This window comes from Triplophysa rosa, unplaced genomic scaffold (genome assembly GCF_024868665.1).
Source record: "Triplophysa rosa unplaced genomic scaffold, Trosa_1v2 scaffold248_ERROPOS105851, whole genome shotgun sequence".
NCBI lineage: Eukaryota > Metazoa > Chordata > Actinopteri > Cypriniformes > Nemacheilidae > Triplophysa > Triplophysa rosa.
The window spans coordinates 88,680-103,486 of record NW_026634264.1 but is presented as its reverse complement, the minus strand read 5'-3'; the positions used below and the strand labels follow the sequence as shown (position 1 = coordinate 103,486).

General features: G+C 42.4%; 2 protein-coding genes across 3 annotated transcripts; both read left to right on the top strand.

Moving 5' to 3' along the window:
- Positions 1-345: 345 nt before the first annotated feature.
- LOC130550156 (kelch domain-containing protein 3-like) lies at positions 346-6,055 on the top strand. Its single transcript, XM_057327554.1, has 3 exons — positions 346-2,482; positions 4,030-4,108; positions 5,558-6,055. The coding sequence occupies exons 1-3, from the start codon at positions 2,371-2,373 to the stop codon at positions 5,622-5,624; spliced, it is 258 nt and encodes an 85-aa protein (XP_057183537.1). The 5' UTR covers positions 346-2,370; the 3' UTR covers positions 5,625-6,055.
- Positions 6,056-8,770: 2,715 nt separating this feature from the next.
- On the top strand, positions 8,771-12,809 carry npas4l (neuronal PAS domain protein 4 like). Of its 2 annotated transcripts, none has more exons than XM_057327553.1 (9): positions 8,771-9,223; positions 9,354-9,517; positions 9,608-9,750; positions 9,857-9,956; positions 10,036-10,270; positions 10,517-10,626; positions 10,704-10,836; positions 10,930-11,738; positions 11,811-12,809. In XM_057327553.1, exons 1-9 carry the CDS (start codon positions 9,207-9,209, stop codon positions 11,837-11,839), a joined length of 1,740 nt encoding a protein of 579 aa, XP_057183536.1. In that variant the 5' UTR covers positions 8,771-9,206; the 3' UTR covers positions 11,840-12,809. The 2 variants fall into 2 exon arrangements, with proteins under 2 accessions (XP_057183536.1, XP_057183535.1); XM_057327552.1 differs by having other exon boundaries at positions 8,774-9,223; positions 10,701-10,836.
- Positions 12,810-14,807: the final 1,998 nt, after the last annotated feature.

Here is a 14,807-nt window from a genome sequence, read left to right as displayed (position 1 = left end):
TCACAGGAAGTCATATTACATGATGAGTTCCTTTCGGCCAACTCACCCGGAAACAGGAAGAGGAAACGCCTCATGAACTGTGTGTATGTGCGTTTCTCTTTCTCTGTGGATTTTTGCAGCATAAACGGATGAATGTGTGTGTGGTGGAGGGGGATCGTTCACTTCTTCATTACTGACCTTTTAAGAAGGTGACACTCAAGCTAATGAGGTGATGTGTGCCAGAGAACTTTCAGAGGAATTCAGTCAACATTCCCAGTGGTGTTACGTCCAACAGCAAGTGTGTTTTCATAGGGCAGCAGGGCGGGAGGGGTGTGTGTGTGTGTGTGTGTGTGTGTGTGTGTGTGTGTGTGCGTGCGTGCGTGCGTGCGTGCGTGCGTGTGTGTGTGCGTGCGTGCGTGCGCGTGTGTGTGCGTGTGCTGTTACAGTGTGTCGAGGTGAAAGGGAGGAACGTCCTCAATGATACTTCCCTGATCACCTAACACAAATGAGCCATCAAACAGCAGGCTGCTCATAAACACACACCACACGTTCACACTCACAACCCCATGCCTCTGTCTCTCCCTGTCTGTCTGTCTGTCTGCTTGTGTGTTGTATTAAGTGGATTAATGAAGAGTGGTGGTCCAGTGCTGCTCACTGTCAGTAATCTATGATCATTCAGAAGAACTTTAAAGGGACAGTTCACCCAAAATGATAATTCTGTCATCATTTACTCGCCTTCGAGTTGTTCCAAATCTGTATAAATGTCTTTGTTCTGATGAACACAGAGAAAGATATTTGGAAGAATGCTTATGACCTGACAGATTTTGCCCCCTGTTGACTCCCATAGTAGGAAAAATTACTTGAACATTTTTGCTCCGTTTACATTTTTTTCAAAAATCAAGTTTTTTTTATTGTCCATTCCAATTAATATCAGTCAAACTGCAGTTTTGATTTAAGCCATAATAACTCAAAAAGCACAGCTAACTAACACAATAAAACACAATAAAAACATGATTTTTATCTCATTTTGAGATCATATATTCATATATGTTCATATATTCTTTCAGATGAACGATGACACACTGAAGAGCTTTAAGAGACCGGCCTGATCGTGTGTGTGTGTGTGTGTTCAGTATTAATGGGTTAAGCTCAATATTTGTGAAGCACCTGTGGTTGAAAATGAATTCACTTTCATTATTGTAGTACGCTTGTGTCTTTTACAACACTAACACACTCTTTCATTTCATTGTTTTTGCCCTCGGGGTGATTTGTATTTATTTTTTGGGTGGTGGTTATCTTCAAACCTGCGGCGTTTCTGTGAGCGTCCAGCGATTCATTAACTCTGACCAATGCAGAGGCCAATGAAGGTAAATAAATAGCAGAACGCATACGTTAATGTAACGGGCCACAGGTCTGATAAAGGTCTCGGCATAATCCGGGGTGGGTGACCTCCTGGGGGGGGGTTGTTGGGATGTAATGAGTTCCACAGCTGGCCCCCCGGGACCCCAAACCTCTCTGATTCACTTTAAACCAGCAACCTGTTTGTTTATGGAAGATTAGAAACATAAAGTCCCAACAACATCCTGCACTCAAGAGGAGAAGAATGAAGTCACGTGAAGCCGTATCGCTTCATGAATGCTGTATGAAGCATCTGTCATGTTTGTTTGAAATCTCTCTCTAGAAACATGAAGTGTTGTGATGTGTTGTGTTGTCCGTGTGTGTTTGTGTGTGCAGGAAACAGATGTTTGTGTGAGATTCAGACTTTAGAACGCCTGTTTCCTGCTGATCTACTGTCTGTTTGCCCTGATAACACCAGTGAGTGAGTGAGTGTGCGTGCGTGCGTGCGTGCCTGTGTGTATTGCCATGTTGTGAATTATTTGTGCCATGATTACCATGTATTGAAAACCGGACATTGTGAGATTCATGTGTTCATGACAGTCAGACATTTGTTATATGTGAAGTAGTTATTTGCAGACGTTTGAGCGAGTGGTTGTGTATTTGATGTACACACACGGGTAAGGACAGTGATTTATTTGACTGCAGAGGGACTATTGAAGCACTTTGTGAAACATCACCACTAGTATTTATCCCAACAGGCAGAAGCGGGGACTGGGTTAAGTAAAGACTTGGATTATTCTGTAACAGTCTGTGCAGCTTTGATGCCGCCTGGTTTATGTGTTGCATTGTGGGAATTTTTAGGGAATGAACGTTTTAGTGCACTGGATGGATTTTGCAATTGAGGGAGCGCTTAGCTTAAAGGCTCTCTTATCAGTGTCCTGACTACTGAAGAAGGGAGCTGATTGAGACGCACCCTCGTTCATAGTGTTAAAGTGCATCAGTGCAGGAAGTTCATCCACTCATTTCCTGTGTGATGAACTGAAGAGAGGCATCATGGAATTGTCTCATGTATGTGATTGTGTGTTTGACAGCCCGTGTCCAGAACAAGGGATGGGTGATGAATTTAACCTCATGGATCATTCAGACCTGTACATCCTGGACTTCAGTGAGTTATTTGCTTCTATCTTCTCATTCTGAAGGGTTTGATAACATCACAGAGAGCTGCACAGAGTAAACAAAGAAATTACAACAGTGCCAATGAAGTAAACAAATAAAATATAAGATTGTGCGCGTGTGCGCACGTGTGTGTGTGCGTGTGTCTGTGTGTGCGCGTGTCTGTGTGTGCGCGTGTCTGTGTGCGTGTGTCTGTGTGCGTGTGTGTCTGTGTGTGCACGTGTCTGTGTGTGTGTGTGCGTGTGTCTGTGTGTGCGCGTGTGTCTGTGCACGTGCTCGTGTGTGTGCGTGCGTGTGTGTGCGCGTGTCTGTGTGTGTGTGTGCGTGTGTCTGTGTGTGCATGTGTCTATGTGCATGCATGGGCGTGTATGCGCGTGTGTGTTTGTGTGTGTTTGTGTGTGTCTGTGTGTGCGCGTGTGTCCTTGTGCGCGCATGTGTGTGTGCGCGCGTTTGTGCACATGTCTGTGTGTGTGTGTGTGTGTGTGTGCACATGTCTGTGTGTGTGTGTGTGTGCACATCCATGTGTGTGTGGATCCATCTCTCTCTCTCTCTCTCTCTCTCTCTCTCTCTCTCTCTCTCTCTCTCTCTCTCTCTCTCTCTCCTCTCTCTCTGCTCTCTCTCCTCCTCTCTCTCTCTTCTTCCTTCTCTCCCTCTCTCCCTCTCCACTCTCTCTCTCCCTCTCTCTCGCTCTCTCTCTCTCTCTCTCTCTCTCTCTCTTTCCTTTCTCTCTCTCATCTTCTCTCTCTCTCTCTCTCTCTCTCTCTCTCATTCTCTCTCTCTCTCTCTCTCTTCTTCTCTCTCTCTCTCTTTTCTCCCTCTCTCTCTCTCTCTCTATCCTCTCTCCTCTCCTTCTCTCTCTCTATCTCTCCTCTTCTCATTCTCTCTCTCTCTCTCTCTCTCTCTCCTCTCCTCTCTTTCTCTCTCTCCTCTCTATTCTCTCTTCTCTCTCGTTCTCTCTCTCTCTCTCTCTTCTCTTTTCTCTCTCTCTCTCTCTCTCTCTCTTTCTCTCTCTCTCTCTCGGTCTCTCTTCTCTCTCTCTCTCTCTCTCTCTCTCTCTCCTATCTCTCTCTCTCTCTCTCTCTCTCTCTCTCTCTCTATCTCTATGGTTTGGTCTCAATCGGGCTTCCGGCTTTAGATGCGGTTACCAAATAAAGTGTCTCTTATGGCACAGTGTGTGTCTGCTCCACAGGAGAGAGTGAAAAATAGAGCAGGGAAATGCTGTTGGCATCACTGCAGACACCTGCGCAGCTCCATATGGAGATCTGCAGCGGAAGACCATATAAGGCTTTCCTCTGCACTCCTCCAATTCACATTTCTGTAGTTGTGACAGTTTATTGTGATGGGTTACTCGTCTTTTTGAGCCGTGTTCACACTGAATACATGTACCTGAACTTCATTCACTGTTTTTTTAAATGTTATGTTAAAGTATTTAGTGATTTTAGCCACTGTTAGACGGTCTAATAGACAGAGATACATGTTCAGAATATATACATGTTCATCGCGTTGTCTGTCTTTAACTCGTCACATATTTTTTTTCAGGTCCTAATTTGAAGACTTTATGTAAACTAGCGGTGATTCAGTACAGTCTGGAGCAGTCTGGTCTTCCGCATGACATCAGGTGAGATGAATTGAGCTGCACGTTCAACTGCGTGTGCACAGACATCTGATGAATGACAGAAGATCTCTACTCCACCGTTTAGATATAGGAATCATTTTTGTGTCTCTATTGGCTCTTTTTTGCCATTTTGTCTCTTTTGTCAATTAGCCCATAAACACCCGGACCGATACAGCATACATCTTTCATATTATGTCATCCATGTGAACAGTGGCTGCCGCACGTGCAGTGTTTATGTGTTTTAACTCAACACACACAGATGCACAAACTGTTAAAGTAAGAACATCTCACAGACTTGTTTTCAAAGCAGGCTAATGATATTTTTATCCCCAAACTCTCACACTGACCTGTGGACATTATTACATTTAAATGAAAACCTGATTCAGCTGATTTATGAGTCTTTAATCAGTGTGTGGGCCATTTACAAAAACATAACTCACATCATTATAACACACACACACACAGAGCAGTGAATGAGTGTGAAACCAGAGACACTGATAACAATCTGACCATCAACCCTTGACCCTCATCCACAGCTTTACAGATCAGGTTACACACACATACACACACACGAGAGAGAGAGGGGTCAGATCACTCTCAAGTCGTGTTAATACTCCACACTAACAGCAAAGCCCATTAATTCAGCCAATTAGTGGAAAGAATTATCACTCTCACCAAAGACAAAATACACACACAGATTTCTGCAGATGTACACCACAGTGTGTTTGTGTTACAGCAGTGAGATTCATGAAGGTTTTTCATAAAAACACATTTGAAGCGCAAAGGCAGAAATGCTGTTGTTTTCACATACTGTGAGTGCGTTTACATGCACATGTTTACATTACTCCGATTATGCTTAATAAGCTGATAACAAGTAAGGTCATGTAAACGTGTAAAACGTTTTTCTTTTATCGGGGAAATGGTAAAAGTCCCAAACGGAAGTAACAGTAAAATAACTAAGTCCGCTCTCAAATCATGCAGTTGATGTAGAAACGTCAAAATGAAGAACTATTGTTGCATATGCAGAGAAGAGATATAAAAATACAGCTTCTGACCGTTTTCCCTCTGCATGTTTAATGACTAAACAGACTATCGACGATGAATTCACTGCACACAAGAAACCCGGCAAGTCTGAAACTTCCATGTAAACGCCGGTTTATTACTATGCATGTAAACACGTGAAAACAGGTTTCTTTTATAAGCTGATTTTTGATCCGTTTATTTTGTGCATGTAAACGCACTCAGTGAGACCTGAATGATTGTCACAGTGACAAAAAGTCACAAATGGTCAAGTTGGTCAAGTTCTTATCTTAATGAATCAGACCCTCCTACTGCCTCGACACACATTCACCCCTCCTGCAGAGAGACCACATCATTCTGCTCATCATGGGTTTCATCATTTACAGTCATCTGATGATGCTCTGAACCCATAAACATGTTTGTGTTCTTCAGGTGGGAGCTGGCAGCCATGACCACCAACAGCACCATCAGTCGGCCCATATTCTCCTCTCACGGCTGACAGCAGAAGAAGCCTTTGCTCATTCATTGGTTGTGAATCAGGATTTCAACATTCGGATCCCATGAGACGAGTTTCCGTGCCATTGAACGCCGTTTTCCTGGATATATTTTGCCGTTGTTGAGGCCCTTGTTTCATTTTGAGGAAAAAACCTGCACAATTTAATTTAGGCCAATTATTCAGTGTTACCATGTTTTTATGAGGTTTTTGAGTGAAATGAAGTTTGTTTAACCGTTGTAATCTCAGTGATTCTTATCAATCTGGTTTACGTGCAGCTGGCATAATCGCTGTCATGAACAGCAGAGACAATATTTAAATCAACGTGAGATTTCTGAATCATTCAGCAGAAAACAGACTGAGTGTTCTTTATCTGACTTTTAACAGGATTTGATGGATCTTTTCTGTTTTTGAAAATAAAACTTGTTAAAAATGAATATTCTCTTTTGCATGCGCACAGCACTCTTCACTGTACATACAGTAAATAAACTCTCAGAGAGTGCACAGAGGTCAAAGTTTCGTATGTTTGTGGTGCTTCACTAATTTCAAACGTATTCGAAGATCTTTTGATTCATTTACTGCTTCAATGTGACTGATGTTTAGATCACTGATCAATAAACAAATATTGTTCGTAACCTTTTTGTAAAGAGATGGGGCTAAATGTTCATGTCACACACAGACAGAGAGGGTTTACACATGAAGCGCTACATTTGTTTTTATCTCGTTGGTCAGAATCTTTACTGTGTGTGTGTGATGTTTCTCAGTCTGCAGAGTCTTTGTTCCATTTACAAAAACGTCCGTTGATTTTTAAACGCCGATTCCTCTTTGAACTGCAACACAACAGACTTTCATTATGTTGTCTTGGTTTTATTGATTGTATCTAAACGTATAATATCAAACCGTCGTCAAGAGACTTCAGACATCTGAAATAATGACTTTTATAACTTCAGTTGATGATTCACTGACTCGTTTATTATTCATATAAACATCAGAAGAAATTTAAGTGAATTTTATGTTCAAATGCAGTTTCATCATCTGTTAATAAGAAAACAATAAACTTCCGTTAATGTGTCAATCTCTAGCATCTATGAAGCAAGAGTAAGTGAGTGAACGTCTTCACGTCACAGTAACGTCTATGAGGTTTAAGTGTGTTGCGCGATATGGCGCTGATATCTCAGAGGACGTGACCTTCATGCCGTTGTATTTAGCAGGGGTTGTGAAAGCCAGAGGTTAAATGGTGGCAGAATTGTGATGGGACAAACTCCACCTGTTGGAAGGCTTCACGTGATGCTAATGGCCGCTAGTGTGTGTCAGACGTCAAGAAGCTCAGATGAGGCTCTCCAGACCTAAACACAGCATTAAAAGTCATGTCGTGTCACGAGCTGATGGTTGTTTTGACCTGCGGCTGCTTTTTGAAGCTCCCTGGAGTCAAACGCTACGACATCAGGTGAAGAAGCTGAAAGATTGTGATAAATCACCTGAAGATGATTTCTCTTCTCACCTCTGACAGCTCACTCATCGGCTTCTTTTCTGTCATGAATCTTTAAGTAATATTCCTTTAAGCTTTAATTGTGCCAATGAGTTTCTTATGTTGAAATCTGGTTTTGTGACTTTTTGCTCATGATTATGATAATAGCTAGCTGATAAATGATATGAAGACGCTATGATGATACATGGGCCGTTGTGTCTGCGAGTGTTTACTGATGCCTAAGTCTCAGTTCAGTGTTAAACTACAGAATATCGTTTTAGACAAATAATCTGTTGTTCTCTGATGGTTGTAAACCAAAGACACTGTAAAACAATTGGACCTCGGCTCAAAACATTCTATTGACTTTGGTCAAATCTAGATCTAGATCTGCTAAATCTATCCAGCTGAGTCCATGGAAGAAGTCGCTAGAAAATCAAAGTCTGAAGTGTTTTGCATCAAATGAATCGCTGTGGCCTGTTTCAACAGAGCCGAAGACAACAAACGAAGGTGGAAGTGAAGCGTCTGCTCTATACGCTTAAAGGGTCGAGGAAATATGACTTTACTATGAAAACCGTTGTGTCTAACACAACTGGTGCATAGATGATGATATTTGTCTCAGTTTGTTGATGTCTGTCAGTGGTCTGTGGTATAAAGTCGTGTGTTATCTACAGTGTTAAGTGCAGAGAGCAGACGGGAGTCGCGCAGGAAACTCTACAGACCTCCTGACGGCCCTCAATGCACTTTCATGACAGATGGACACTTTATTCTCAATTCACACTGTACATACTCAATCCAACCCATTCCATAATTTGAGACGGACCATCAGAACGTCTGCACCCGACTCTGTGATGTTTTAATGTGTGTGGAGTCAGTAAATCACAGTTGGTGTCTTTGAATGAAGTGATTCTTTGATAGAGGATTTAGAAAGAGCTTTAATGCCAAGTGTGCTTACGCACGCACGCACATGTCTGGTTTATTATCTCCGCACACACACCCATGCATGCACATTTTTCGGGGGGAGGTACTTGAAGATACCAGGGCAGACATCCAAATACATATAGATTAAGAAGTCAATATAAGAATTATAACAGAGAATTCTACATAAGCAATGTATTTCTGGATGTTTAGGTCCACCTGTGCAGAGGGGAGGGATGTGCTAAATACACCGAGACTCTTGCACTGGACCTCTGGGGCAGTGAGTTGTTCATGAGGGTGATGAAGCACACACCTGAAGGCAACAGTTCTAATGGTTTTGTCCTGCACCCGTGAAACCTGCTGACTTATTATTGTTGTCTCCTTACGCTATATCGCTTCGGTGTTTTCTCATTTTTCTAAGTCGTTTTGGATAAAGGCATCTGCTTTATGCCTAAATGTGAATGTGTTCAGGTGTGTAAGGGAACGCCAATAATCCTCTCAGCACTTTGGACTATCCATTAATATAGAGCATTATTTAGTGTAAATCAAGAGTTATTATTCACACTTTACAATAAAGTTAGTTGTTAACATTATTAAATGCATTACCAAACTTGAACTAATGATAAACAATAAAGTTTTTCAGCATGTATGAACATAAACTAAGATAAATGCTGAAGAAGTACTAAAATGCTCAAACTAATGTTAACAAATGCAGCTTTGTTTAATGTTTTTTATGAAATATGTCATTTTCTCATCAGATGTTTCATGTCTGATGATATTTTACCAGCGAGTTTGTTCTCGTTTTGCTTGAGCGAAAAAGGCTCAGAACTTGTTCGTATTATAACAAATATTTCATGAAACCCGCCTCGCGTGATTATATCCGCGTCCTTATCATTATTTGTGTGAATTGATTGTCAATTGTAAAATCACAGTTTTACTACATTAACACCATGGTTACTGTAAGAAAACCATGCTTAAGTTCCGCTTACAATGATTTTACCATAATAACCGCGTTTTCATCTGTTGGAGCTTACTGCCCGTCATTGCTCAGATTTCAGTGTGTGTGCGTGCGTGCGTGCGTGTGTGACGCAACGCTCCACTAGGCGCCTCATTCACTGAGACTATAAAAGCGCGCGCACAGGCCTCTCTTCTCACTGCGAACAGAGCGTCTGAACCGTGCGCGTTGTGTTCATCTTTAATAATAAATGGTGAAATCTATGAGGTAACGAGAGGAAGGAATAAACGGATTCTACATTTTTGTACATCTGAAGTGTCTACGTTATTGTCTCTGACGCTTTGAATGGCCGTCCTGGGAACTAAAGAATTAAACTTTGATGTTTTGTCTGATGCAGGTCCACTAAAGGCGCGTCTAAAGCGCGACGCGATCACATCAATGCAGAGATTCGGAGTCTGCGCGCAATGCTGCCTATCTGCGCAGACGAGCACGAGCGTCTCTCTTACCTGCATTCAATGTCCATCATCTGCACGTTCATGCGCAAATGTGCGCTGCTCGCAGGTAAAGGCGCGCGCATTTCTCACTGAATCCCATCTGATGTAATGAAGGTGTGTTCTCACGCGCTCTCTCTCTCTCTCTCTCTCTCTCCAGGTGTCTGTGAGAACAGTGCGGATGTCTCTCTGCCGCAGCAGGACATTCTGCACGCGCTGGCTGGATTTATTGTTGCATTCACTAAAGAAGGGAAACTGCTTTATGTTTCTGAGAATGTGTCTCAGTATCTTGGACTGTCAATGGTAAGAATGTTTCTCTTTTTATCCGTACGCGTACTTGATGTGTTTTTTAACCCAACGGATTCAATCTGAGTAGAGTTGTAATGTAGTGTTGTGTGCTGCTTCACAGGTAGATGTGCTTCAGGGAGACACGTTCTATGATATGATTGACACTCAAGATGTGGAACATGTCAAAGACTTTTTGAAAGAAGAGCCCAATGTTTCAGCAGGTGCTTAACAATCTACATAGACATGTAAAGGCATTGGGTTAGATGAGGTTGTAAATCTCTCTCTCTCTCTCTCTCTCAGAGAGGAGCTTGGTGTGTAGGATGGTCACCTCTAAAGCTTTCCGGCTTCAGTATGGCAGCAGCTGTTCAGTGCTGGTGAGGGGTCGCTTTCAGGGCGGACGGCCAAACCCCGCTCTCTTTGTGGCCCTCTGTACGCCCACAGTTAACAGACTGAGAGACGTCGACTATCTCAGCGACTACATGTGCTTCCAAACTCTCCACAAACCAGACATGAGCTTCACTTACGCCCCTCACAGGTACAAGCATTACTACCGTGTCATTGATCAGCACTTATTGTAGCCTACATTTGGTGTATATTACACATATTTATCATGTATAGATATTGTGTGCATGTTGTGATGTCATGGTGCTGATTGATAGATCGTCATTCCATTCTGGTTTCATACAGCAGGAGGGACAGGAAATGAATGACGGCGTTTCATCGGTTGTGCTGGATGGATAATAAACATAAACAATAATAAGTTGTGTTGTTGTTTTCTCAGCGTCTTCTTCCACTTGGGGTTCTCATCAGAGGAGCTGATAGGTCGATCGTGGTACCGCCTTCTACACCCTGATGACCTCACGGTGAGCGCGGGCCTGCACAAGCGTTTGGGTGAGTGAAGTGAAACAGAAGTGACCTTCGCTTTTGAATTCAGATGAACAAAAATGTATTTTTCTGCTCCGCAGTAGAAGATGATGGAGACACAGAAGTGCAGATGGTTGTCAGACTGCAGCGTGAAGATCTGGCGTGGGTCTGGATCTATGTGAGGGTCGGTATGGAAGGAGCTAGACGAGTGATTGGCTGCAAAAACCACGTCATCGGGTGAGCCATCTTTGTCTCTGTCTGCACACCCGAACTGATTTCTGCCGCGTTTAGTAGACGTCATACGTGACCCATGTTCTTGTGTGTCTGCAGTGAAACAGAGGCCATCTATCTCAAAGAGAAGCTCTACAGCAGGGCGTCGATGTCCTCGTCGCGGCGGCCTGGACGCTGTTTAAAGAGACAGAGCGAGTGTGAAACACAGACACATGAACCCAGGACCAAAACCAGGAGGACGTCCGAGATCAAGCGCCATTACACGCACGAGGAGCACACAAGCTCGCTCTTCTGCACCCCTCCCTACAGCCCCACGTCCTCTCTCGCTTCTGACTTCCTGTCTGAGGCTTACCGTGCCGTAGATGTTCTGGTGGGATGTGAGGGTTTGGATCAGTTCCCTCTCGGAGCCTTGAGTCTGGGATCTCAGCTGTTCTCTGATCCGCCCCGTGACCTCCACACCCGTGTGCCCGACGCTCACCTGGTCCCCGTTTACCGATCCGAATGCGCTCTCCATCCCGAGGACCTCCGCTCGTTTCTTCTGCCCCACGGTGCATTGCTCACCCCAGAGTCCTCACCCGTATCAGAGAGACGCTTCCAATACAGCGAGACGGAGCGGGACGAGATCAGCGTACTGGCCCGTCAGATCTACTCTCTGGCCAGCAGCTTCGATGCGTACAGCTCACACATCTCACGTGCCAACGGCGCCTCCTGCTGGCTGCACGCACCCGAGCCGCTTCTGGACCAGGGAATCATCGAAGGCATTCTGCGCGACCTGGACGTGGTGAAAGAAAATCATGTCCAGAGTCTTCCCGTACGGACGCCTCTGACGGTCAACACACACGACTGCTGTGACATCAATTCTGAGTTGAATCAACTCAACCGTTGTCTGTATGGCGACATCAGAGAAGGTGAATAAATCATCCTATGAGAAAACAGCTCACAAATATCATATACTCAATCACTTTGACTTTCTTTTCCAGATGTGCTCGCTGAAGAATCCATGTACTGAAGTCAGCCCATGACATGTACAGTAATATGTGCAGTATGGCATATTGCCATGACAACCAGCGACTGGATTCAGTGGAGAAAATCTGCGTCTTTTCTTAGGAATCATTTATTTTTCTGGTGCATGTGTTCAAGAAAAAGGAAATTCTGTCATCATTTACTCACCCTTGAGTTGTTTCTAATCTGTATACATGTCTTTGTTCTGTTGAACGCAAATGGAGATATTTTGAAGAATGTAGAAAAGCAAAGCATTGTCATTTTTCTACTATGCTAGTCAATGACGGCCAAGAACTGTTTGGTCACAAGAATTCTTTCCAGAACAAAGACATTTATTCAGATATTCATACATTTTTATTTTTGGGTGAACTGTCCCTTTATGGCCATCATTTCAAAATCGCTTCAAAACATTTCAAATAACAAACTACCTCATCTCTTAAAGGATTTATTTGACTGTTACTTGTAGACTTCTGAAGTTTTGCTTCACGTTTGAATGTAAGTTTTTCCTCCGGTGTCATAAAGCTGTACAGTCTGTCTTGGCTCTTTGCGTTTTTCCATGTCAGAGTTATAATGTCAAAGTAAACATGTAAAGTTTATTTATTTTTTGTCATTTGTTTTGATTTTGTAATGTCAATAAAGTTGTCCTCTTATGTCTGAGAACTGAACTACTAACCTTCATCTGTGAAGCAGACAGCAGTTATGATAGAGTTACGGATGTAAAGAGAAATCAGTCGTTTTCCACCATTATTGAGCTCATTTCAGTGTGCTGTGTCTGCTTCAGTGAATGGAATAAGATTTGTAATATGCTTTCAGATTCTGTGCTGACATGTAAAGAGTTTCAATAATTCCTAGAGATAAGAGAGACTTCACAGTGTTATTGTGCAACAATAACAAACAAATTACACACTCATTAGGAATGTACTGTTTATTCCAATGTTAAATAAAACACAAAATATGATTTGTCTGCAAACGAGTGAGATGTGACACTACAGCAGATTTCATAATGACGTGATCCAGGGGCCGGTCATCTCATTATTTTCCTCAAAACTGGTTACAACTATTTCAAGTCAGTTAAAATGTAAATTGGTGTAATTGAAATATGAGAAATAAGACTGATTAGTCCTACCAATTGCTAGTCTGTGAGAGTAGCTGTTAAGACAGACAGTCGGCTGTGTTTATGTAACTGACCCCAGGTGGCGCCATCGAGCCAACTTTTAGGCAGTCGTGGCGTAACGTACCTAAACAACGCGCTGTATCATCTCATTTATATTTCTGTCCCTTTTTATCAGAGCTTTTAGAAACATTTGTACTGTTTTGTTCTAGTTTGCTCCACAGGCTTTTCAGCTCGACGTAACAACACTGAAGCCAGGAGTTAGCAACTTTATTACCTTCAGCCTCATTTCTTAATATTGGTTTCAGACAGGGCAGAAAGAGGCCCCTACTGCACTTTTTAACACAATGCACGGTGGCTTTTGAAGTATTAATTACAACTAAAATGACAGAAATTTGTCTAAGACACGTTAAGATGTTTTCTCTTATAATAGACTTCTATGGTGAGAACGCTTAACGTGATATTATTCACTTTATCCGCGGACCAAGAGCTCGTTCTTTTGACAGCAGCCAGGGCCGGATTATCCAATGGGCATTATGGGCACAGGCCCAGGGGCCCATGCGTGCTTGGCGCCCAGGCAAGGGAAAGAAAATTTCACATAACAGCGTTTACGCCAAATTCATTTGTGTGCGCACATGGAGGTGCACACACAAAACATTGTTTCTGAATTAGAAAATCTGTCTTTTGATTTAGTCACTTTTACGAGCCATCTAGCGGCTTTTGTTCAGAAGAAGCACATAGCGACAAATCTATATATCCACTTCTTGGATAAACCTTAGCCTTCATTCAGTGGGAAAATGTCACCAGTGCTGCCCCGCGAGCGCGAGGTCTCTCTTTCCCGGCGCAGGAATCCCTTCTCTCGGCGTAACTCTGTACAGTGAGCGGCAGGAAGAAGCACCACGGTACGACAGGTGACCCGTGAATAAAATGAGTACGAAACAGCGTTTCCAACAGCCTGTCACTGTTATCGACTGTTTGGATATATAAACATGAACAAATTTCATCCGTAAATATGCACATGGTTACCATGAGGCTGTGTGAAAGATCATATAACGTTAGCCGAAATCACCGCTTTTTATTGTGAGTTGTTAGATGATGTCGCGTCATGAACTGACAACAGAAACTGAAAACACAGTATGTCAATGAGAACGGATTTATTGTTGTAAACATGAGTTGATATACCCTCGCGGCTGTCTTAAATCTTAAAAGGTAAGCGTTTTTTACATTTATTTGGTGGTGCTTCCATGCCAATTATGAATTATTTTATATTGATATAATGTTGATCAGTACCTGCCCTACTTTACCAATATTAAGACTTCATTATTAGATAATCCACAGTGCTTTTACATACATTGCAAAATGTTGACATACGCACACATATGATGATGTCATAATGTATATGCTAAATAATTATACTTATAATACTCGTTAATGCCGTTTACTGTAACACATTACACGCTTAAATAAGAACGTGAGTCGCAAGGTGCTTGTTATACAAATAAAGTTTAACAAATAGACAAATTACTCTTGAAGTACAATCATTGACAAAGACTGCCCATTTATTCTTAGAAAAATAAAGATGAAAATATTTGAAAATTGCATTTAAGAATATTCTTAAAAACCTTCTGTAATTTATCTTAAGAAAGTTCTTATATTTTCTCTTAAGATCAGTTTTGCATGTCCTGCATGTTTGTGTGTGAATTATGGAAGAATCTGATAGAACTGATTTGGTAGAGGTGTGGTAGTGTGTGCTGCTTGCATATGCCAGTGAGTTACAGTATGCTGGGAAATGTCTTAATATTGTTGTTGCTGGTCCAGAAAAGCATTGTTGCAATCATGAGGTGTAAAGTATGATGGAGGATGT